Source organism: Canis lupus, chromosome 1 (assembly GCF_011100685.1).
Source record: "Canis lupus familiaris isolate Mischka breed German Shepherd chromosome 1, alternate assembly UU_Cfam_GSD_1.0, whole genome shotgun sequence".
Taxonomy (NCBI): Eukaryota; Metazoa; Chordata; class Mammalia; order Carnivora; family Canidae; genus Canis; species Canis lupus.
Genome location: NC_049222.1, coordinates 50317551 through 50339789, shown reverse-complemented (window position 1 = coordinate 50339789; position 22239 = coordinate 50317551). Strand labels below are relative to the sequence as shown.

Below are 22239 nucleotides of genomic sequence, written 5' to 3'. Positions count from 1 at the left end.
CAGAGGCTTCAAATTCTCATTCTATTTGCTTCTGCTACCAAGGGGGAAAGAGGGTCCCCCACCCCCAGCTCCTGGGCCTGGCCCAATCCCAGTCACTAGCCCATCTCTATAAACAGTAGGGTCGAGAGTCACTGTGCCAGCTGCTAAAATTTTCCAAGGCAATTATTAACCACAGCCACCACAGACTCACAGTATATTACAAAACAAAAGTAATAAATACTCAAAACTCATCACTCCCTATTAGTTTATTGCATTTTAGTATTACGTCTCTTCCTTTCTTTTTTTTTATTATTACATCTCTTCTGAAGGTTATTTAGTCGACCTTAGGAGTATGTTACAAATGCTTTAATATAACTCCTCGTCCAATGTACAAATTGACAGCTTGAGGTTGGCAAAGCTGTATGTTGAGGCTTTCTGCACACCCCCCACCCCCCGCCCCGTGACCTGGTTATTAAACATTCCTCAGCACACCCCCGTCTGCGTGGTCCGTCTGGACAGGGAAGTACTGACAGGTACTGAAGTGACCTGGTCCAGGTCACATGCCCACCGCTGAGTGTGTGCTTCTATTACCCCAAGACAGGAAGACCCAGGTGGTCAGACAAAGATACCAGCCAACACAGAGGGCATCTAGTGGTGGGTGAGTTGACATTCAGAGGGCCTGGGGGGAGCAGAGAGGGGGAACCAAAATGACCCATCCCGAAACCCAACCACAACCTCAGGGATGGGGGGTGGGGGAAGAGGTCTGTGCACCAGTGACCCTGGGATGAGCCATGCGGGGGGGTGCAGGGTCAGGCTGGTACAGGGAGTCCTGGCCAAGCTCAGACACTGAGGGCTGTGTTGAGGGGGGCTGGGGAGCCCCCTGGGCGGGGTGGAAGGGAGGCTGCTGGCTGGACTCTTTCATTCTCTTCTGAGACTGTGGGCCGTTTGTCCCTGGAAATCTTCATGTGCCATACTGAGCAGACGTGCCTGCCAGGCCCTCGTTTTTGCCAGGATAGTTTGGATGATCATAAGTACGTGATTATTCACGTACAATGTGCATCTTTAAGCAGAAGGGAATGGATTATATTCCCCATTTCTCCAGCTAGAGGCAAGATTCATGGGCGAAAAGGTAAGTTGAAGTCAAACACCGACACACTGGGTTTGCACACGCTTGCTTGGCCCTTCAGGGAGCTGTGGGAAGGGCCTTCAGCCTGGGCTGGGATTTTGTCGGCACCGTGGCAGTGAGCTCTGAACAGAAGCCTCACCCCAGCCCTCCCCCTGACACCCCATACATTTTTGAAAAGCACACTCAACAGTGGAATGCCCTTCAATCCAACTCAGTAAACACTGATTGAGTACCTACTCGTGAGCACGTCCCAGGCTTCGTGCTGTAGGGGCCGGGCACGCCGAGATGCCTGCGACTGAGGTCCTGGCCTGAGATGCCCAGTACCCCCAGCTCTGTCATCTGCTGCATCACCCACTGTCAGCTCCATGCCTTGGAGGACCACGTTTTTCTGGGCACCCCTGTCTTTGCCCCTCTCCGCACCTGTGCTTGCTCTGCTCTGTCCCCTGGCATGCCTCTGTGTTCCGTCCGCTCATCGTTCAGAAATGTTGTGAGTCAGGCCAGAGCCATGCTGATGGGAAAGCCGGGGAGCAAAGCACAAGTGCGTCACGAGGCCAGAATCTGCAGGTGGAGATGAAGCCAAGCAAATGCAGAAGGGAAGCCTGAGCGAGTTAAGGCAGGAGGCAGAAGAGCTGAACAAATTACCTTCAATGAGAGAGTTGGGGTCCCAGACGCTGGCTGAGCATTTTCGGAGCTTTCAAGAGTGGGGCAAAGAGGGTGCGTGGAGAGGAGGGGTTGCACAAAAGCCATTTGACTGCACGGTGGAACAGCTGGAGAACTCCTGGAGGCAGGGGTAGAGGCCGAGTGTCCTCCTGGTGCAAGGGGGTTGTGTGTGTCACACGGTTGCCCAAGGACAGAGACTGGGGACAGCGTGGCCTCCGCCTCACAGCTGCTTCCAAGAACCCTGTGAGCATCGCTCTTGTCTGTCAGTTTATTCTCACGCAAGCCCACGACCCTAACGTGGGGTGGGAACTCTTTGAAAGCAGGCATCACCATCCAGTCCTTGGGTATAAGGGTGTTACAGCCCCCTCCGTCGGGCTTGCAAAGGAGGTTTATCAGATCGGGAGGCAAGCGAGCTCTTGGCAGCCTCACAAATTTGGAATTTGGCTTTAGTTGAATGTCATTGTCTGTTTGTTTTCTGTAATCCCTGTCAACAGGGCGCCAGGCAGCAGAGAGAGGCGAGCTTGTCTGAGCTGGAACCGCTTCTCAGCTCTGGGGGCAGAGAAAGGTTGACAGCCCTCATGGAAGGGTGCGTGCCCCAGCTTTCCCTGTGGACACACATTACCTGGATTTTGTCTACGCCGTCCAGTCTGATGTGTGTATTCGGTGGTGATGCCGTATCGATAGTAAAGGAGTGGGTACATACACCTACAAAGGGGACATCGGAGTGGGTTGGTGACTGTATGTTGAGACTTGGAGAGGTTGAGCCGCCAAGAGAAACCTTGTAGTTTTTGTTTGTTGTTGAGGTGGGAGGGATTATTCTACTCGGTGGTTCGAGTGAGTGGGCCTCTTCTCTCTGGCAAACGTCTCTGTATCTCATGTGTGTGCTTGACTCCAGGACAAAAAAAAAAAAAAAAAGAAAGAAAGAGGTTTAAGGTTTAAAGAGAACTAACCGTTAAAATACGGTTTTTGTCTATATCTCTTTGTGCCAGAAAGCCAGACCTGACAGCCGCATCATGCCAAGGAACCAAGGTATTTGTGTGTGCTGCCCAGGAGCCCACAGAATGTGGGCTGAGCTACAGTCATTGGGTATTGATGTACATTGGACAGATTCAGGAGTGTGCAAAGCAGCAGAGAAGGAATGAGCTCTGACCTCCAGGAGTGTGAGATCCAGCACAAATCTGCCGGCTGGGTCGGACAGACATTTCAACCCCTTAGACATAGGGAGACTCAAGTCTGGGAAGCCATTTACAAACTAAGCAACAGATTAGAAATGCAGGGGTAGGTAGGGGTGGGCTCCCCCGTTAAATAGGATTAGCAGGTCATGCCTAATTGTGAAGAGTCTTTTAATATTAGCATTACATTGTATTCAGGCCTGTAGAAATGAGAAGTGTGTGTGTGGATATTCCCTTTTGGGGATTTAAGTCCATATTTAAAAGCCTATATAAAGTCCATAGTTGTAGCCTCACGAAAGGAACAATTGTCACCCGTCAACTGGATGCAAATTGATTTTTCCAGGTTGCAGTTGGCTGGCTCTGTCGCCTTTACCTTAGTCCTATCTGAGGAAGCTAGCAGAACAGGTTTGGGAGCCTACAAAAGCCTACGTTTGAAAGACTCCAACTTGCAATCCAATCCAATCCAGTCTGAAATATTGTACCTCTGCAGGCCCTTCCCAGCAAGGATTCTGATGGCCCAGGGCAGGCACCAGCCACGCCGCTGCTGGCCTGAGAACAGTCTGGCAGCCCGTCTGAGGCATGTGGAAACAGAGGAGGCCACAGAAGTAACGACCCCCATAGTCAGCTCCCCACCGGCAGATGCAGCCGGTAACCCGCAGGGCCCAGGCCGGCCAGGCTGGTTTAGTTGCTGCCACCACGAGACTGCTCAGAAGTCCTGGGAGTCGAATCACCCCGGACCCCCAACAGTCCTGGCCTTGGCAGTGTCCAGGCTTCCACTGGTCTCTTCCGTCCCAGCTGTCACCTTGGGATTTGAACATGCCACTTGCCCTGTTCTGTGTCCCGGCATTTCTGGCTGATCTCCAACCTTTCATCTGTATTTGTGCCTTGACTGACCTCATTGATTCACTCAACAAACATTTGTTGAGCACCTGCCCATGCGGTCCTAGGAGCCGGGCAAGACAACTGAGGACAGCTTCCCCTCCCTTAGAGCTTCCAACCCCGTGGGCATGGTTGCTAACCCTTCAGGGGTCACCCAGCCTTGACAGGGGGTCTTGCTGCTTAAGTGGCCCCTAAACCTAGGCCCTGCCCTCTGCCAGCCCCCACCACTCCCCCTTGTCCACATGCAGGCGCCAGCTTTAGGTGTCCCCCAACCTGTGCTTTCAGACTCCCCTTGTGGGACTGGGTGCGGGACTCTCAAGATCGGTAATAAATAAATAAATTTCCTCCTCTTTCTGCCTCTGTTAAAATCATTAACCTATTTTATAGCTAAATTTGTGAAAACTTTTTTCTAGGGGCTAGGCAACATTTTCCTCAGAAAAGAGCGGTATTGGGGCGCCTGGGTGGCTTCGTGATTAGGCATCTGACCTTCGGCTTAGGTCATGATCCCAGGGTCCTGGGTTCAAGCCCCACAGGCTCCCTGCTCAGTGGGGAGTCTGCTTCTCCTTCTCTCTCTCTCTCTCTCTCTCCTCTTCCCCAGGCTTGTGCTCTCTTTCTCTCTCTCCCCACTCTTTCAAATAAATAAGTAAAATCTTGAAAGAAAAAGAAAGAAAGAAAGAAAGAAAGAAATGAGGGGTATTTGAGCCCTTTGATCCAGCCCCGTGGTACGTGCTGCATCACCAGCTGTTAGAGAAGTCCGTGTGAGCCCTTGGATGAATTCAGGCGCAGGCAGGCAGGAGGGGGAGGCCGAAGATCACCTCTGGGTGGCTAGCGATCTCTGAGTGTGCCTTTCTGCTGAGCTGTCCTCTGGAGGGAGGCAGGGCCGTCCACTCTTGAGATCTCCACTCCCGTGGGGGTTGCGTCTCAGTAAAGCAACCCTCTGACCTCTATCACCCGGCTTCAAGCTGATTTATGGACAACCCAACTTTTTCCATTTGGCTTGTAATTTCTGTTTCCTTGACGAAGCCAGCCTTCCCTGTGGGATGCATGTCCTCTCCCAATAATTGATATGTGAGGCCGCGGTGCTCTTTTTTTTTTTTTTAAGATTTTATTTATTTATTCATGAGAGACACACAGAGAGAGGCAGAGACATAGGCAGAGGGAGAAGCAGGCTCCCTGCAGGGAGCCCAATACGGGATTCGATCCCAGAACCCTGGGATCACGACCTGAGGCCGTGGTGCTCTCCGCAGGGATCCCTTCTAGGGCTGCTCGCCCACTTTGCTGATGCACCCAGTGGTGGATCCAGTCACATGTTCCTAGTCTGATGATGAACCGCTCTTTCCTGTCGGGCAGCTACACCTTTCATCCTGGCTGTAGTTTGATTGCTACAAATTATGAATTCATGGAATTCAAATTAACTTCTTTGGTACCCGATGTAAATACTTAGAAAAGAAGTCTCTATTTAAACCAATCAGCCACAAAGAGTTTCCGTTTGAGTGCATATAATTATTTTCCATTTCTTCACTTTTTTTTTTTTTTTTCCTGTAGCTGTGACTCCTTTGAGAATCTGAGTGATGAAGGATAGTTACTTTTTCCACCAAGTTGCTCATTGCAGGCATCTTTGTTAGGTCACTTTGTTGATCTAAGTGAATTCGAATGCAGCCTGCAGGGATAGGCATCGCCGTGCACTGCGTTGGATTTTGTCTTCAATTTTGTGCGTGTTGTGAAAAAGAAAACCCAGATCTGCGATGTCAGTGCCGTCTGGCATGTGTGGGTGTGCACATTTGTAGACAGGAGTGTGTGTGTGCGTGTGCGTGTGTTGCATCCAGCTGCTGACAAAGAAGGACTCCAAGGTTGAAAGCCAGAGAAGCGTCCCCAAAGCCGCAGAGATGACAAATGCACAGGAGTACGCTGCGAGGGCAGCTCCACGTAGGAACCATCCTGAGCGATTCGTCCCAACACCGACCGGCTTCCTTTTTATTTTTTTATTTTATTTATTTTATTTATTTTATTTATTTATTTATTTATTTATTTATTTATTTATTTATTTATTTATTTATTTATTTTTTCGGCTTCCTTTTTAGTACCGTAGTGTTGTTCTTGGTAGCTATGTTGTGTATAAAACAAGAAAGACGGAAATGGTAGAATGTATGCTTGCTTTCTGGAAAATCTGTTTTCCAAACTGACAATTTCTGCCTTATTAGAATGGGACCTCGGCCTCCTGGTTGGGAGCGAGGTGACCAGGACTGGGGACAGGGGAATTTAAAGAAGCCTGAGGAGTGATGGCTGATGGTGCTTTTGGTTCTCCTTCTTCAACCTCTTGTTAGAACAGATAAAATTAAACACCTCTGGACATGCCTTGGTTGATTCTAAATCCACATGTCTCAGCCTCGAGCCTCAGACTCGGTAGGAGCACCCACTCCTGGCTGGGAGCACCGCGGCCACCACAACCTCGGTGTGGTGCTCACCAGTGGGCCACCATTTTGCTTCCAGTGACTTTCCAGAATTGCCCACTCCCTCTTCATCCCTCTTATTCTAGTCTACCATTTCTCCTCTTCCTCCTCCCTCTCCTCCTCCTCCCTCTCCTCCTCCTCCCGTTCTTCCTCCTCCTGCTCCTCCTCCTCTTCCCTCTTCCTCCTCCTCCTCCTTCTTCTTCTTCTTTCTTCTACCAGAGGAATATAATTTTCTTAAATACTAATTATTTATTTTTTATGTCGACTGCTAACGGTCATCTATCTGTCTGCACCCGCCCACCCCCCCCTTCACTGGAATTTGAGCTCATTCCAGGGACCTCCGTCCAGAGTTCACGTAGGTGTTCCAACTATATACACAGCAGTGCCTTGCACCTTGCAGCACTAATAAATATTTGTTGAAAGAATGGTTTTGTTGCCTTTTACTTGTTTTATCTTCTCCATGAATGTGCTTACCCAGCTTTACAGCATCTTCATAGCTGAGTGCCTTGAGTGACAGTTGGTACCAAAACAGCCTGGGGGCTGATCACATGACCCAGGAGGTTTCTGTTCTGTTCTGTTTTGTTTTGTTTTCACTCAGATTCGCCCTAGAGTTGGGCAGGTCCTGGTACTCCCTGGAGAACAGATGGGCATAAACCAGTGCACCAGGAGCAAGAGGGGCTTTTATCTCTTCAGTGACTGATTCTATTGACATTTTTAAGCAGCCAAAGACATTTTAGCAACTTTGCCTCCAGGAGATTTCTAGAATCACTAATTGATTGCTCACTCTTTCTTTGCAGAAGAGAGATCAGATTGACTCAGCCAGTGTAGATTTTGTGGAAACTAGAGACTTTTTAAAATTCACGTCTTCAGTGGAAATAGTGTCTGGGTAATTGCTTTATATTTTCTAGGGACCCAGGAATTCCTTGGAATGTTCCACTGAGCAACTGGAAGGACTACCTTGCAGTCTGTTTTTCTCTCTGTTGTTCTGATTGGAATTTCTATTGTTCTGTCTTTGACCTCTGCTTCTGTTCTGTTGGGCCCATCCATTGGCTTCGTTACTTGGTTGCTGCTTTTCTAATTACAAAATTTCCATTTGATTCTTCTTTGCATCTCTTATGTATTTGCCCAGACTTTCTATTTTTATTTACTTCAAGTGTGTTCACGATTACCTGTCTGAGGATTTTTAAGATGGCCATTTTCAAATTCTTGTCAAGTGGTACCTGGGTGGCTCAGTCGGTTGGGCATCTGCCTTCGGTTCAGGTCGTGATCCTGGGGTCCTGGGATGGAGTCCTGCATCCAGCTCCCTACTCAGGAGGGAGCCTGCTTCTCCCTCTCCCTCTGCTCCTACCCCTTGCTCATGCTCTCTCTCACTCTTCTGCTCTAAAATAAATAAATAAATAACGTCTTTTTTAAAAAAGTAAAAAGATAAAACTCTTGTCAGATAAGCTGAACATCTCAGTGTTGACAAGCATCAATTGTCCTTCATTAGAGTTGAGACTTTCTTGGTCCTTGGTATATACAGTGATTTCCACTCATATCCTGGGCATTTGGGGTATTGTGTTTTGAGACTCTAGATCTCTTCTAGACCTGTTTTAACAGGTCTCCTCTGACATTGTGTTAGTGAGGGAAGGGCTGCCAACTTGCTACCCCCCAGCAAGGATAAGAGCAGGTTCCTCACTGTACCTCGACTGACACCTTGGTTGGTGGAGGGATGCCTTGCTAGTGTAGAGCAAAGCTGGGAGTTCAGATTTTCCACCAGGCCTCCACTGGCAGCCCTTGGGCTGGGAGGGGGTGGAGTGCCTTGTCACATGGAGGACTTAGGGGCTCATTCCCAAAGGAGTGAGGTGAGAGCCCCAACTTTCCAATCAGCCTTCCCAGACACCACCCAGCAAGCAGGTGGAGGACTTGTGGGGAAAAGCTTCATTAGAGCCTGGAAGTGGTCCCCACCCTTCCCTACCCTGAGCCTTTAATGATATGAATCAGGGTGGGGCTAGTTTTCCATAATGTTTGGTTGGAGTAGGGCAGTTAATGTCAACATGTTTTCTGTCTTATAGACTGCCTTTTCCTTTAGCTAGAAAGAGGAGGCTTGGGGATGGGGGTGCAGGGCTTTTACCATCTGCATCCCATTGGCATTTCCAGGTTGCCAACATCTACAGCACCCAGTCTAGGATATATGAAAACATATACATGAGTATCAGGGAGTTCACCGCCATGTTGTCCCTCTGATCCCGAAGTGGCCCTGGCCTTCTTCTCTTCACCTTTCAGAGTCTCTATATAAATGCCCTGCAGTTAGCTGAACAGGAAGAAGTGTGTCCATTCCACCTTGTCCCAGAACTAGAAGTCGGGAAGGACTATTTTAATGCCCTATTTTAGAAGAAACAACTTTACTTTGTGGGGACGCCTGGGTGGCTCAGTGGTTGAGCGTCTGCCTTCAGCTCAGGTCATGATCTTGGGGTCCTGGCACCAAGTCCCGCATCGGGCTCCCTGCAGGGAACCTGCTTCTCCCTCTGCCTGTGTCTCTGCCTCTCTCTGTGTCTCTCAAGAATAAATAAATAAATAAAAAATCTTAGAAGAAACAACTTTGAGAAGGAGACCAACAAAGAATAGAGAGTTTCATGTTAGCGCTTGTTGTTATTGAAATCTCAGCTGCTCCAATGGTTTCTCCCCCTCTAATCTAATCCTCAAAATTGACTTAATTTCCTCTTTCGATTTTTTTGTGATCTGCCAGTAGGAAGGTTCATGCTGCCCTTTCTCCCCTCCCCCAAGAGTGTTATTGCTTCTTGCTTCTGAAACTAAATACTCTTCTATGTCAGTTGCATGTCTTTAGTAGAAATAAGAGACCTGTTTCGTTGCCTGCAAAGATGTGTTTCAAAGACTCTGTTCCCTCTCCCTCTTTCTGAGGAATGTTGCTCTTTCAAGTTTTTGACTTTGAGGTGTCCCTTTTGGTCATTTTTGTGAGCATTCAACTTATTGACCAAAGTTGATGCAGGAAGAGAAGGCTCCAACGTCAGCATCAGGAAACAGAGGCACAAGGCTCCTTATTAAGACTGCCCTTGTCCAGGAGACATAGGGCTGTCCTGGCTTCCTCTTTCAGCTCTGGCCATGTGGCTTCACTGCCTCACTTTCTCTGGCTGAACCTGGAGAGCAGCTTGGCAGGGGAACTGGAGGTCAGTGGGACATACATGCCCTCTGCCTGAGGTGGGGCAGCCTGGAAGGAGGCAGGTGGAAGGTATGTTTTAGGAACAGTCATGCCAGTGGATCATTACTCATTTGGCCCTGGGCAAGTCAGCTGCACTGCTTCTCACACTTCCCTTACAGAGCAGAGCGTCCATAGGTGAGCCTGTTCTGCACGCACCTTCCATGAAGGGCTGTCAACCTTTCCCTGCCCCCGTGTCAAACTCTTCTTGCTCAGTCAGCAGTGGTGAGATTGAGGCTGGTGCCATCTTTGGCTTCCCTCCAGCACTTTTTAATCAATAGTGCTGTGTAGGCACTTATACCAGGTATACTTTTATTTTATTTTACTTCATTTTATTTTTTCTAAAGATTTTATTTATTTATTCATAAGAGACACAGAGAGAGGCAGAGACACAGGCAGAGAGAGAAGCAGGCTCCTCACAGGGAGCCTGATGCGGGACTCGATCCCCAGACCCAGGATCACACCCTGAGCCGAAGGCAGACACTCAATTGCTGAGCCACCCAGGCGTCCCACTAGGTATACTTTTAAGCTTGTTGATCTGGGTGGCTCAGTCGGGTAAGTGTCTACCTTTGGCTCAGGTCATGATCCTGGGGTCCTGGGATCGAGCCCTGCATGGGACTCAATCTCCCTCTCTTTCTGCTGCTCCCCTTGCTTGTGCTTGCTTGCCCTCCCCCTCAGTCTTTCTCTCTGTCAAATAAAGAACTAAAATCTTAAAATAAATAAATAAACTTGATAATCTGTCAAGTAAAGGAGTGATCCTGTTTTCTTTTTTTTCCCCCTTTTAACTACAACTCACTTATTTCTAAAGCTGATTCTGTAGTAATTACAACATTGTACAATTGCAGGGGAGAGGGAAGGAGTGAAAAAAATCATTCGAAGCTTTATTTCACTGCAAGTATGTGTTTAATGCTGGGGGGATAATCCTGCTTCTTTTATCAACCACTTCAGAATATAAATATATAAATGTATGTGTGTGTGTGTGTGTGTGTGTGTGTGTATCTATATTTTTATTTGACACCATAGCACACAAATTCTTTGAATTTGAGGGAACTTTTTTTTAAGCAGCTGCTAGTGACAAACAACTGTAGATCAGTTTTGATTGACATTTTATTTGCTTTTTTAGATTTAATTAGCATTTGTAAAATTTAGGAGAGTTAAACTTAATCATGACATAATGGGATAATGAGAACCAAGTGCTGTTCCTAGATAATTGTCTATGACTGCAGGGTAAATATAGAAGGAAAAGGAAATTTTGGTAGGGGATGAAGTAGTAGCTGAAGTATTTGCCTTCCAGCCTGGATCCAGTTACAAAGTTGGATATATGAATATTAAATTGAAGACATTCATTGTGATTAAACCCAATAAAACAATAAATAAAGGCATTGGATCAACTGAAGTGCAGTTTGAGAACACAGTAATTGAAACCTCTCTAGACCAACTTAAAGACCATTTTCTCAAATATCAGACATTTTAAAAATATACATATATTTTTTAAAGATTTTATTTATTTATTTATGAGAGACACAGACAGAGAGGCAGAGACACAGGCAGAGGGAAAAGCAGGTTCCTCGCAGGGAGCCTGATGCAGGACTAGATCCCAGGACCCCGGGATCACGACCTGAGCCAAAGGCAGATGCTCAACCACTGAGCCACCCAGGCATCCCTGTTAAATATATTCTAGGGGTGCCTGGGTGAATCAGGGGGTTAGGCCTCCAACTCTTGATTTCTGCTCAGGTCATGATCGCTGGGTCCTGGGATCGAGCCCCATCTCAGGCTCTGTGCTCACCCGGGAGTCTGGTTGTCCCTCTCTCCCTGCCCCCCATACATGCTCTCTCTCTTAAATAAATAAATACATTCTTAAAAAGTATATATTCTATACTTATGTAGAAAGATATACAAATGTTAATAAACACACATCCCCTTTGTATAATTTATTAATATGAGGATTAAATGCATTCAACTCCTGAACACAACTGAGGAAAATTTTAATTGTTTATTTTATTTTATTTTATTTTATTTTACTTTTTACTTTTTTATTTTTAAGATGTTATTTATGTATTCATTAGAGACAGAGAGAGAGAGAGAGAGAGAGGGAGAGTAGGCTCCTTGAAGGGAGCCCAATGCGGGACTTGATCCTGGGACCCCAGGATCATGCCCTGAGCCAAAGGCAGACGCTCAATCTCCTGAGCCACACAGGTGTCCCCAAAATTTAATTTTTTTCCAAAATTTAATTTTAAAACACATCTTCCAGCCTATCTATTCGGAATTAAGAAGGTGAAGTCAACTCAAGAGTTCTAAAATTGTTTTCCAAACACTGAACCTAGAATCAAAATTAAATGGAGGTATTTTTTGGCTTTGAGGTCACAACCACTTTTCCCAGCATTATTACTGTTTATTTATGTTAATGGCATGCGAGCCTTTGCATAGCAACAGAAGGAGGCCTTGATTAAATGCTTTTATGGTGAATTTAGAAGGTCAGAAGAAGGGCAGGATGAGAATACAACAAAGGAGCACAAACTCCAGGGGGGCAGGGAACTGGGCACCCGAGCTAGACAGGCAGGTAGTGGCAATTCTACTACAGGCCTTGGGTCCCATGGGTCTCATGAATTCCACTACCCCAGCACAATTCCATGAATTTGCACCCATTCATTATTCATTGAACAAAGATTTGTTGAGTGTCTATTACAAGCCAAGCACTCCGCTAGGTGCTTTAGAGGAAGGAGTAAGACACAGCTCTGTGCCGTTGAAAAGCTGTCAGGCTAACAGTCTAATCGGGGGAGAGGGAGAGAGAGCATAGAACTACAATGCAAAATATGTTCCAGTTACAAAACGCTGTGTAACCCAGAACCCAGAACATAGTGGTTTAAAACAACCATTCAGTCACACCTGCCAATGCTGTGAACCATGAAGCTGCACAGCGCTCGGTGGGAATGGCTACACTCTGCTCCAGGATGCCTGGCTCTCCGTGGGAAGGCTCCAGAGCTGGGGCCAGACTGACCTGGAGGTGTCTTACTCACTGATCTAGCGGTTTACGTTGGCTGTTGGCCAGGATCTCAGCTGGGGCTGTCAATCCAGTACTCCATCCACCTTATCTGGCCTTCTTTGTGGCCTGGCATCCTCAAGGTAGTAGGATTTCTGAGCTGGTCTCCAAAATGTGTGTCCTAGCACACAGGGCAAAAGGCACCCTGCCTTTTATGACCTATCTTTGAAAGTCATACCTTACTTCCACCACAGTCTGTTGGTTACCAGCACGTTAGTAGGCCTCTCAGGATCCCCCGGGGAGCCGGCAAGGGGGCTGGGATTTGACTCTACCTGTCAATGGATGAGGGAATGATTCCCCTCTAGAAGAGCATGGGGCATAGGAGATATTGTTACAGCCATCTGTGGAAAATTCAATTGGCTGCAGGATGGTAGTTTTTAAATGTCTTTGACAATCCTTTCTGTGGGAAGTGGGACCCAGTTCCTAACTCTCAAATGTTGGCTGGGCTTAGTGACTCTTTTCTAGCAAACTGAGTGGTGGAAATGATGCTTTCGTGACTTCTGAGTCACCAAAAGTATAGTTTCTGCCCCCCTCCCTCTCTCTCCATGCCTCCTGCTCCCCTCCTCCACCCCCCCACCCCCAGCCCTTTCTAACCCTTCCCCCGTACTCATGATTCTGGGGAAGCCAGATGCAATATCATGAGGACATGCAAGCTGCCCTGAGAGAGGCCCGTGAAAAGAACTGGATCTGCAGCCAGCAGTCAGCGGCGTGGGCAGCCACCTTAGAGGTAGATCCTCCGGCCGCAGTCAAGCCGCAGCTGACATCTTGCCTACAACCCCCCAAGAGACCCAAGTCTGAAGCACTCAGTCATGTCAGCCCGAAATTCCTGACCCCAGAAGCTGTCAGATAATAAATGTGTCTTGTTGTTCTGAGCCATTAAGTTTGGGGGTACACTTGTTACAAAACAGGAGATAACCAGTGCCTCTAGTACAAGTATATAGGAGTACAAGTTGGTGTATATAGGAGAGCCACCTTGTGTAGGCTTGTTAGGCCAGGAAGGCTTCCTGGAGGAGGAAACACTTGTGCCGAGTCTTCAAAGGTTCATTCAGACTGGGAATGGCAGGCTGAGGCATAGGAACCTGGATATACCACATCAGAACAATGGCAACAGAGGAAGGATTATGTGTCAATTGTGACCCAAGTCGACTAATCGTCGTCAGATGGGGCCTTCCTTGTGGACTGCTTAGAAACTGAGGGGAACAAATGTATTCCAAGAGCTGAGATGAGGACCTGGCCTTAGCTGGGGTGCAGTAATTCACCCATTCCTCTCCCCCAGGTCAGCCTCAGGTTCACCCTGGAGTGGTTAGGGGGGCAGATCCAAGGCCTGCCCCTGCCCCAGACCTAAGACTTTATGTCACAGCCTCATCTGTAGATTGTACAAATGGCCTGTGAAAGTTCGAGAAGCCCCCTGCACAGGACAGACTCAGGCTCCTTGCTCCAGAGCCCCCGGTGATTCATAGGAACAGCTCTCGGCAGGGGAAAGGTAGACAGCAGCCTTGGAACCCGGGGACTAACGGGGCACCTGGGTGGCTCAGTGGTTGAGCATCTACTTTTGGCCCAGGTTGTGATCTCGGGGTCCTGGGATCAAGTCCCACATTAGGCTCCCCACAGGGAAACTGCTTCTCCCTCTGCCTGTGTCTCTGCCTCCCTGTGTCTCTCATGAATAAATAAATAAAATCTTAAAAAAAAAAAGAAAAATAAAGAAAGAAACCAGGGACTTGTAAAAGAATCAGAAAACCATCTTGCATGGTGGTGACAATCGACTTTCTTACTTCTACGTTCTATTTTTAACCTGAGGTCCTCTTTGAATAAAAATAAAACTTAAAAAAGGAAATGAGTTCCTGTAATTTCCTCTTCTTTTGGTACTTGGACATCTCCCTTAGGACCGCCGTGCTCATTAATCTAGTCCCAAAGCAAATTGTCATTTTTCCTTAATGACTTCCCAAACTTTGCCTTATCTGATTAGGTGTAGAATTAAGTCTGCCTTGAAAAGCCTCCAGTACCGCTTCCCTGCCAGCTGATTTTCTCCAGGAAGACCTGGAAGGAAGATTGATACTGTGGAGGAAGCTGAGTGGATCAATGAGACGAGGTTTCCTTTGTAACACTGCTCGATTTATGATGACTTCCTCGGCTCAGCTGCTACCCTGGAGGCTGGCTGGAGAGTGAGGCACACTGCACGGAGCTATAGCTTTCCCATCTCTGCCCCTGGAAGGGTCTCTGCCCCTGGAAGGTTCGTCCGGCCTTGTGCTCACCAGTCCTCAGGCTAGATGTGTAGTCTGAGCTGAGAGCAGTAACCCAAACTGTGAGAGAGACTCATTCTTCTTAAACGAGGTGGTAGGAGATCTCTGTGTTTATGAATTTGGGTAGAGCAGAAAGCATGGCCAAATAGAATGGCCTTCTCAGAGATGAGAGCCATGTGGTGGCAGTGCACCAAACGGCCCAGGAACAGATGGATCCTCCTTTGAATTCACACATGTCATTTATTTGTCTCTGATTCTTCTTCTTCTTCTTCTTTTTTTTTTTTTTACTCATTTTTAAAATTCAGTATGTTTAAGCTAAAAAAAACAAGTGAACTCAAGCAGTTTACCCATTTTTTCCCACCTCTGATCCTTCCACCTCTGGCCACCACCAGTCTGTTCTTTGTATTTATGAGCTTATTTATTTGTTTATTTAGATTCTACACGATATTTGTCTTTCTCTGTCTTAGTTCACTGAGCATAATGCCCTGGAGGTCCATCTGTGTTGTTGCAAATGGCAAGATTTCATTCCCTGTTATTGGTGAATAATATTTTATGATATGTATTGTAAATATGTATATGTAATTGTATTGTAAAAAAGTATATTTACAATATGTATTGTAAATATATGTATACGAATATTATGAAATATTATATCATATGTGTGTATACACACATATATACACACACACACATATATATACATATATACATATCACATCTTCTTACCCATTCACCTATTGATGGAGTTCTTTATATATTTTGGAGATATGATTTGCAAATATTTTCTCTCATTTGGTAGGCGGTCTTTTCACTTTGTTGACGATTTCCTTTGCTGGGCAGAAGCTTTTTAGTTTGATATAGTCCTGCTTGCCTGTTTTTGCTTTTGTCGTTTTTTTTCACTTTTAGTGTCAGATTTAAAAAAAAACATTGCCAAAACCTATGTCAAGAAGTTTACCACCTATGTTTTCTTCTATGGCTTTTATGGTTTCAGGTCTTAAACTTTCAAGTCTTTAATCCATTCTGAGTTAATTCTTACATATGGTGTAAGAAGATGGTCCAGTTTCATCTCTTTGCATCTGGCTGCCCAGTTTTCCCAACACCATTTATTGAAGAAACTTCCCTTTCCCCCATTGAATAGTCTTGGCTTCTTTGTCATAAATTAATTGACTGTACATGTGTAGGTTTATTTCTGGGCTCTCTATTCTGTTCTGTTGACCTATGTCCATTTTTATGCTAATACTATACTGTTGTAGTTACTATAGCTTTGTAACATAGTTCGAAAAAGGGAACATGATGCTTTGTTCTTCTTTTTCAAGATTGCTTTGGCTATTTGGGGTCTTTTGTAGGTTCCATACACATTTTAGGATTGTTTGTTCTAGGGCAGCCCTGGTGGCGCAGCAGTTTAGCGCCGCCTGCAGCCCAGGGTGTGATCCTGGGGAACCCTGGATCGAGTCCCATGTCAAGGCATCTCTGTATGATGCCTGCTTCTCCCTCTGCCTCTCTCTCTCTCTGTCTCTATGAATAAAAAAATAAATAAAAATAAAAATCTTTAAAAAAAATCTTAAAAAAAAAGAATTGTTCTAGTTCTGTGAAAAAAAATGTTATTGGAATTTTGATAAGGGTTGCATCGAATCTGTAGATTATTTGGGGGGTAGTATGGAAATTTTATCAATATTAATTCTTTTAATCCATGAACATTGAATAGCTTTCCATTTATTTGTATGTTCTTCAATTTCTCTCATTAATGACCTGTAGTTTTCAATATGTAGGTCTTTCACTTCCTTGGTTAAATTTATTCCTAGGTATTTTATTCTTTTTGATGCAATTATAAATGAGATTGTTTTCATAATTCCTCTTTATGATAGTTCACTGCTAGTGTAAAGAAATGCAACAGAGCTGTGTATTGATCTTGTATTCTGGAACTTTACTGAGTTCACTTCTTAGTTCTAACAGTTTTTTGATGGAGTCTTTAAGGTTTTCTAAATATAGTATCACGTCACCGGCAAATACTGACAATTTTACTTCTTCCATTCCAATTGGATCCATTTTATTTCTTGCCTAGTTGCTCTGCCGAGGACTTCTTTTTTTTTTTTTTTTAAGATTATTTTTTTATTTGAGAGAGAGAGAGAGAGCAGGAGTAGGGGGGAAGAGCAGAGGGAGAGAGAGAAGCAGACCCCCTACTGAGCAGGGAACCCAACATAAGACTCTATCCCAGGACCCTGAGATCATGACCTGAGCTGAGGGCAGACACTTAACTGACTGAATCACCCAGGCGTCCCTCTGTCTAGGACTTTTAATACTATTGAATAAAAGTGGTAAGGGTGTCTTGTTCCTGATCATAGAGGAAAAGCTTTTAGCTTTTCATCATTTATTATGATGTTAACTGTGGGCTTGTCATATATGGCCTTTATTATGTTGAGGTATGTTTTGCCCACTTTATTGAGAGTTTTTACCATAAATTGATATTGAATTATGTCAAATGCTTCTCTTGCATCTATTGAGATGATCATATGATTTTTAGCCTTCATTCTGTTAATGTGGTGTATCACATTGATAGCTTTGCAAATGTTGAACCAAGCTTACATCCCTGGAAAAAATCCCACTTGATTCATGGTGTACGATCTTTTCAATGTATTGGTGCATATAGTTTGCTAATATTTTCTTGAGAATTTCTGCATCTGTATTCATCAGGGATATTGTCCTATAATTTTTTTTTCATGTGGTGTTCTTGTCTGGTTTTTGTTATCAGAGTAATGCTGGCCTTATAAAATGACTTTGGAAGAGTTCCCTCTTGTATTTTTGGGAAGAATTTGTCCCTGATCCTTTGCTAAGAAAGGAAGGACCTCTTGTATACCCAGTCAGCATAATAAACATGATTATCAAAGAGGACGAGAGGCACAGATAAATTCAGAGTATTCTTGAGCAATCAAAGGATGGGATTGTGCTGCACTGTGACATATGCTCAAAGACACATTTTTCCCCCTACTTTCTAGTCCAAGTGTGGTAAGACACTGGCCAGAGATGGGATGAGGGGAAGAGAATGCAAGTCTTCTTAGATAAGTAGCATTTTACTATAGTTATTTGGGGATGAAATGTCATATTATTTAAGATAAGATTCCCTGAATCAGACAGCCCACTCCATTATTTACTGGCCCATAAATCCTTTACTATGGCACTTGGTATACAGAGCTTAATAAAAATTTAACAACAGTTATTGAATGCCCTCTATAGGAGTAGTAAATATACAAATGTTAACAGTAATATTATTAGCATTATTCTACTGTGGTTTTCTCGTAGAAGTGATGCACATTTTCACAGTTTCCTTGCCAGGATCTAACTACAGAGCTGAAGATTTTCCTTTTTCTTTCTTTATCTCTTCCTTTCCTGTTATGCATAGACACAGCCCAATTCAAACCTGAGTTTCCCAGGAACACACTTGAGTACCGTTTCCTATGCCTTTTTCTCAGACCCCATATCACTGTGCTGGGCTCGAGGCTGGTGTTTCTCTGAGATTTTAAGGGGCAAGCTGGTGTTCTCGGAGGCCAAGAGGCATATATCCTTTATTCAAGAATTTGCATGGTGCAGGGGGGCGCTTAACCCTAAGCAATCTTCAGTGGTGGTGGTGGACATGGCCATCGGTGCCTTGCTCTTGGCCAGCCACTGTGTTCTATCAGGTTCCCTCAAAAAGAAATTATGTGTATAATCTCAACATCTACAAAGAACCTTCACAGCAACACCTAGACTTAGATTAGGATTTGATTAAAGAACTGGGTATGATAGCCAGGACAACAAGTTAACACATAAACCTGCTATCACAGCAGCTGTGGCTGGAACCAAGTCATGGGGCCCACGTGGGGTTAGGGACCTTCACTTTGGCCTCCGTTGCCCTGTGCTCCAAGCAGTATGGGAGTAGGAGGAGTGAACATGGCAAGAAGGTGGGTGAATGAAATGCAATCAAATGCCGGCTGAAAATGTTTGCAGCCATATAGAAGGGGCTTTATATGATTATGCAAGTCTGATTCACAGTCTTGTAACGTGTTATTTATGCAGAAGAGACACCAATTAGTGTTTTTTAAAATTTCTCTATAATTATCAAACCAGAATCTTTTTAAAACTTGCATTGTTAAGCATGCCATATCCAGATGTTCTGTCCTAAGCCAGTGAACCCTGTTGAGAATGTAGACAATCTGTTCCAAAGCCCTTCTGCACCGCGGATTTCAAAAGCAACTTTAAGGACTTCAGAGAATGAATTAATATTAGCAGTAATTCTGGTGTATGCTGGTTTGAGGATCTTCTAGAGTTTACAATACAGATTCGTGGATACTATAAGGTATCTTTCCCTTAACAAGCTATGTAATCCCATATTCACTTGAAGACACATAGAAGTTCTGGGTCATTTCTCCTGTGAACATGCACACACTCTGCCAAAGAAAAGGGAAAAAGCAACAATGATCCAATGTTCCAGGCCCTGTTCCAAGTCCTTCACATGTGTCAGTACTTAAGACTCAGAACAACTGCTATAGAAGAGAAAACTGAGGCACAGAGAGGTCAAACAACTTGCCCAGGGTCTCACAGTAGTGAGCAATGGAGTCAAAATTCGAACTGGACCAAGCGTTTATGGATCTGAATCCATCCCTAAAACCATGTTGCTGACCTGGCTCATCTTTTTCACCATCAATGGCCATACAGCAGGTTTCTCAGCCTCCGTACTGCCGACATCTGGGGCTGGATTGCTCTTTGTCCTGACGGTTATTCTGTGCATTGCAGGATGTTTAGCTACACCCCTGGCCCCAACCTCCTGAGGCCAGTAGGGGCCCCCCACCAAGTCGTGACAACCAAAAATGTCTCCGGACACAGTCAAATGTCAGTCTCAGCTGAGAAGCACTGCCATAGAGTGAGCAGTTATTTGGAGGCTACCCTGGGGTTCAAAGCAAGTTGTGCAATTTACAGGCTTTTATTGTATCTTGGAAAGAATATATAAATCATTGTACTTATCCACTTTTATCTTATTTTTAAAAAGACTTTTTATTTATTTGAGAGAGAGCATGCTCACAAGCAGGGGAGGGGCAGAGGGAGAGGGAGAGGGAGAGGGAGAGGTGGAGACTGTCACACAGACCCCCCACTGAGTACAGAGCCCGATGTGGGGCTTGATGTGGGGCTCGATCTGACGACCCAGAGATCACAAGCTGAGCCCAGATCAAGGGTTGGATGCTCAACTAACTGAGCCACCCAGGCGCCCCTTCTCCACTTTTAAAACGAAGAATAAGAAACACAGAAGTCTTCTGTAAGTGTGTCAGTAAGTGCAATGGAAATATACTCAGGTCTTTGTCACAGAGGCGGAAAGGGAAAATTGGAAAGATACGAAATACTCAGCGAGTGAGGAAGAAAGAAATGTGTCAAAAAAAAAAAAAAAGAAAAGAAATATAAGTATCGAGGAAGAGCAGGAATAAAAACAGAAGCAGAAAATACATCTCCCCACTGCCCCAAACAGAGAAAACATTACAATGGAGCTAACCTGTCACTAGCCTGAATTTGGGTGGACTATGCGGGGTTTTCACTTCTGTGGACAGTGAGGCCAGGCCCAGATTTCAATCAATCACTAGTGAATATTGATTGCTGGTGACATTTCCCCTCAAGCCCAGGTAAGTAGCTGTACTCCCAGAACCTGAATGCCCATAGGCACTGAACCGTCTGGCCGGTGCCCTCTGCCAGGACGTCACTGGGAGGAAGGGCTGGGGCATCAGAGCCTCTCCTTGCCCGTCACCATCCCTTGCATCTTCTGCAAGAGGACCGCTCTAGGTCAAGAGCAGGCGGGAAACTCCAGATCTGGTTTCGGAGGTAAAATCAGGAGCACTTGTCAGTCAGGCAGCAGGGGGGTGGGGGGGGACCCCTCCCTCCAGGCCTGCCCGCTGTGGCAGGAGGGAGCCGACCTGCTGCTCTGGGAGGCTTTCCAGGGGAGAGGGCAACTAGGGTTACTCTTGGAGAGTTTTTACCAAGATTACATGAAATAAAATGTAAAGAAATCAAGGCAAACAAGTGTGCCTCATCAGGAATTACGGGGTCGTGGAACACGCCAGCTCCTTAGCCCTGCAGTGTGAGGGTGGGAGTTAGGGGCCGAGACCCCTCTCTGGAAAGTCTCATTAGCACGTGAGGTGTGTCCTGACCAGCTGGTGGTGAAGACACTGATGTCTCATTTTTTTTCTGAATGACTAATCTCCCCAACCACTTGTTCAGGTCACTAAATTGGGGTTCCATGGAGCAGTGTGGGAACATGTTTTTGGGCGTGGGTGAAGTCTGCATGCGTGGGACTCATTGTGATTAGCTCTTCTGGAAGAGGCTTGGGTGCCTGGTCTGCCCACAAACACCCCTCCCCAACGTTGACTGTGTCTCATCCCAAGCTCGCCCTCTCCATTTCCCACTTCCCAACCTCACACAATCTTTAAAATCATGTCAGCTTCCGTCCTTTCAGGGCTGAACCCTTCAGTGGCTTCCCATCACATTTCTAGTAAAATCTAGAGTTCTGCCTGTGGTTTCTGAGGCTGGCATGGCCTGGCCCATGTCCGCTGACTCACTTCCTACCCTCTGAGCTCATGCCTTGGGCTCCAGTCACTGTCCCTCTTGCAGGGACCTGCATGTACGCGCCTCCACCCACCTCCCCACCCCGGACAAGACTCACCTTCTCTGTCTCTGCTGGAGACCCTTCCCCAGCTACCAGCATGATACGTTCTCGAGTACCGCCTCCTGGATGCCTTCCCAGGATGCCCCATCCTGCGGTACGAGCCCCGCCCCCATGTTCCCGGAATGTGCCCACCACTCCCTGCTCCCTTAGTGTTTCCTCCCGGATGTGCAAGCTCTAAGAAGACAGATATTTGTTTTTCTCATTCAGGGCCCAATTCCTGAGTGCCTGGAACAGGGCTGGCCGCCCACTGAGTGCTCCTCAAATGTTTGCTCAGTGACTGTCCTGCTGTAACTCTCCTAGCCCAAAGAAAAACTTCCAGTTTTTCTTCCCCTTGCTTCTAGGATTTAACACATGAGGTTGAACTCTGACCCTTAACTCTGGTCTTCTCCAGACCCTGTTGCTTCAGGCCTACCCAAGGACCTGGGTCCTCCTCTCCAGGGCCAACTGCTCAGAGTGAGTGCTCCCCACACAATCACCACGTGGCATCTGATGTGTTTTTCCTGCTGTACTTGGCACAGACCCATTTCTCCCATCCTCCCAAACTTCCCCTTCTCTTATTTCCCCATTTCCCTCCAACCCTCCAGACTCACCAGTTACTAGATTTTTCTTAATGTTGCTTTAAAAGTCAGTAAAAATTCAGCACTCGGTGTCCACAGTGTAACGTACCATGTCCCTACCTGTGGCATTTCTTCATCTCCTAGAAAAAGGGGTGTTTGAAGATGGTGAGCCCAATCATTCAGGAAAGATGTCAGGACTATCCTTTTTGTGACTGCGGTCTTGTTTCGGTCTGTTAAGCTGTGCTAGTCCTAAAGCGCTGA

General features: G+C 46.0%; 1 protein-coding gene and 1 long non-coding RNA gene across 6 annotated transcripts in view; one reads left to right on the top strand and one right to left on the bottom strand.

Annotated features, from left to right (window-relative positions):
• The window catches only part of AGPAT4 (1-acylglycerol-3-phosphate O-acyltransferase 4), a 128324-nt gene that overhangs the window by 52747 nt on the left and 53338 nt on the right, over positions 1-22239 (top strand). Inside the window, exon 1 of one of the 5 annotated variants that reach the window (XM_038526509.1) lies at positions 928-1108. The exons of the other annotated variants lie outside the window; for them this stretch is intronic. Within the exon in view, the coding sequence (XP_038382437.1) occupies positions 943-1108 (166 nt within the window). The 5' untranslated portion in view covers positions 928-942. Of the gene's footprint in view, positions 1-927; positions 1109-22239 lie in introns of those variants that run through there. 5 annotated transcript variants of the gene reach the window in all.
• On the bottom strand, positions 258-12642 carry LOC119870767. The gene is made up of 3 exons (XR_005353770.1): positions 12480-12642; positions 1748-2654; positions 258-658 (listed from the first exon to the last, which is right to left on the bottom strand). It is a non-coding gene; the product is annotated as an uncharacterized LOC119870767 (long non-coding RNA).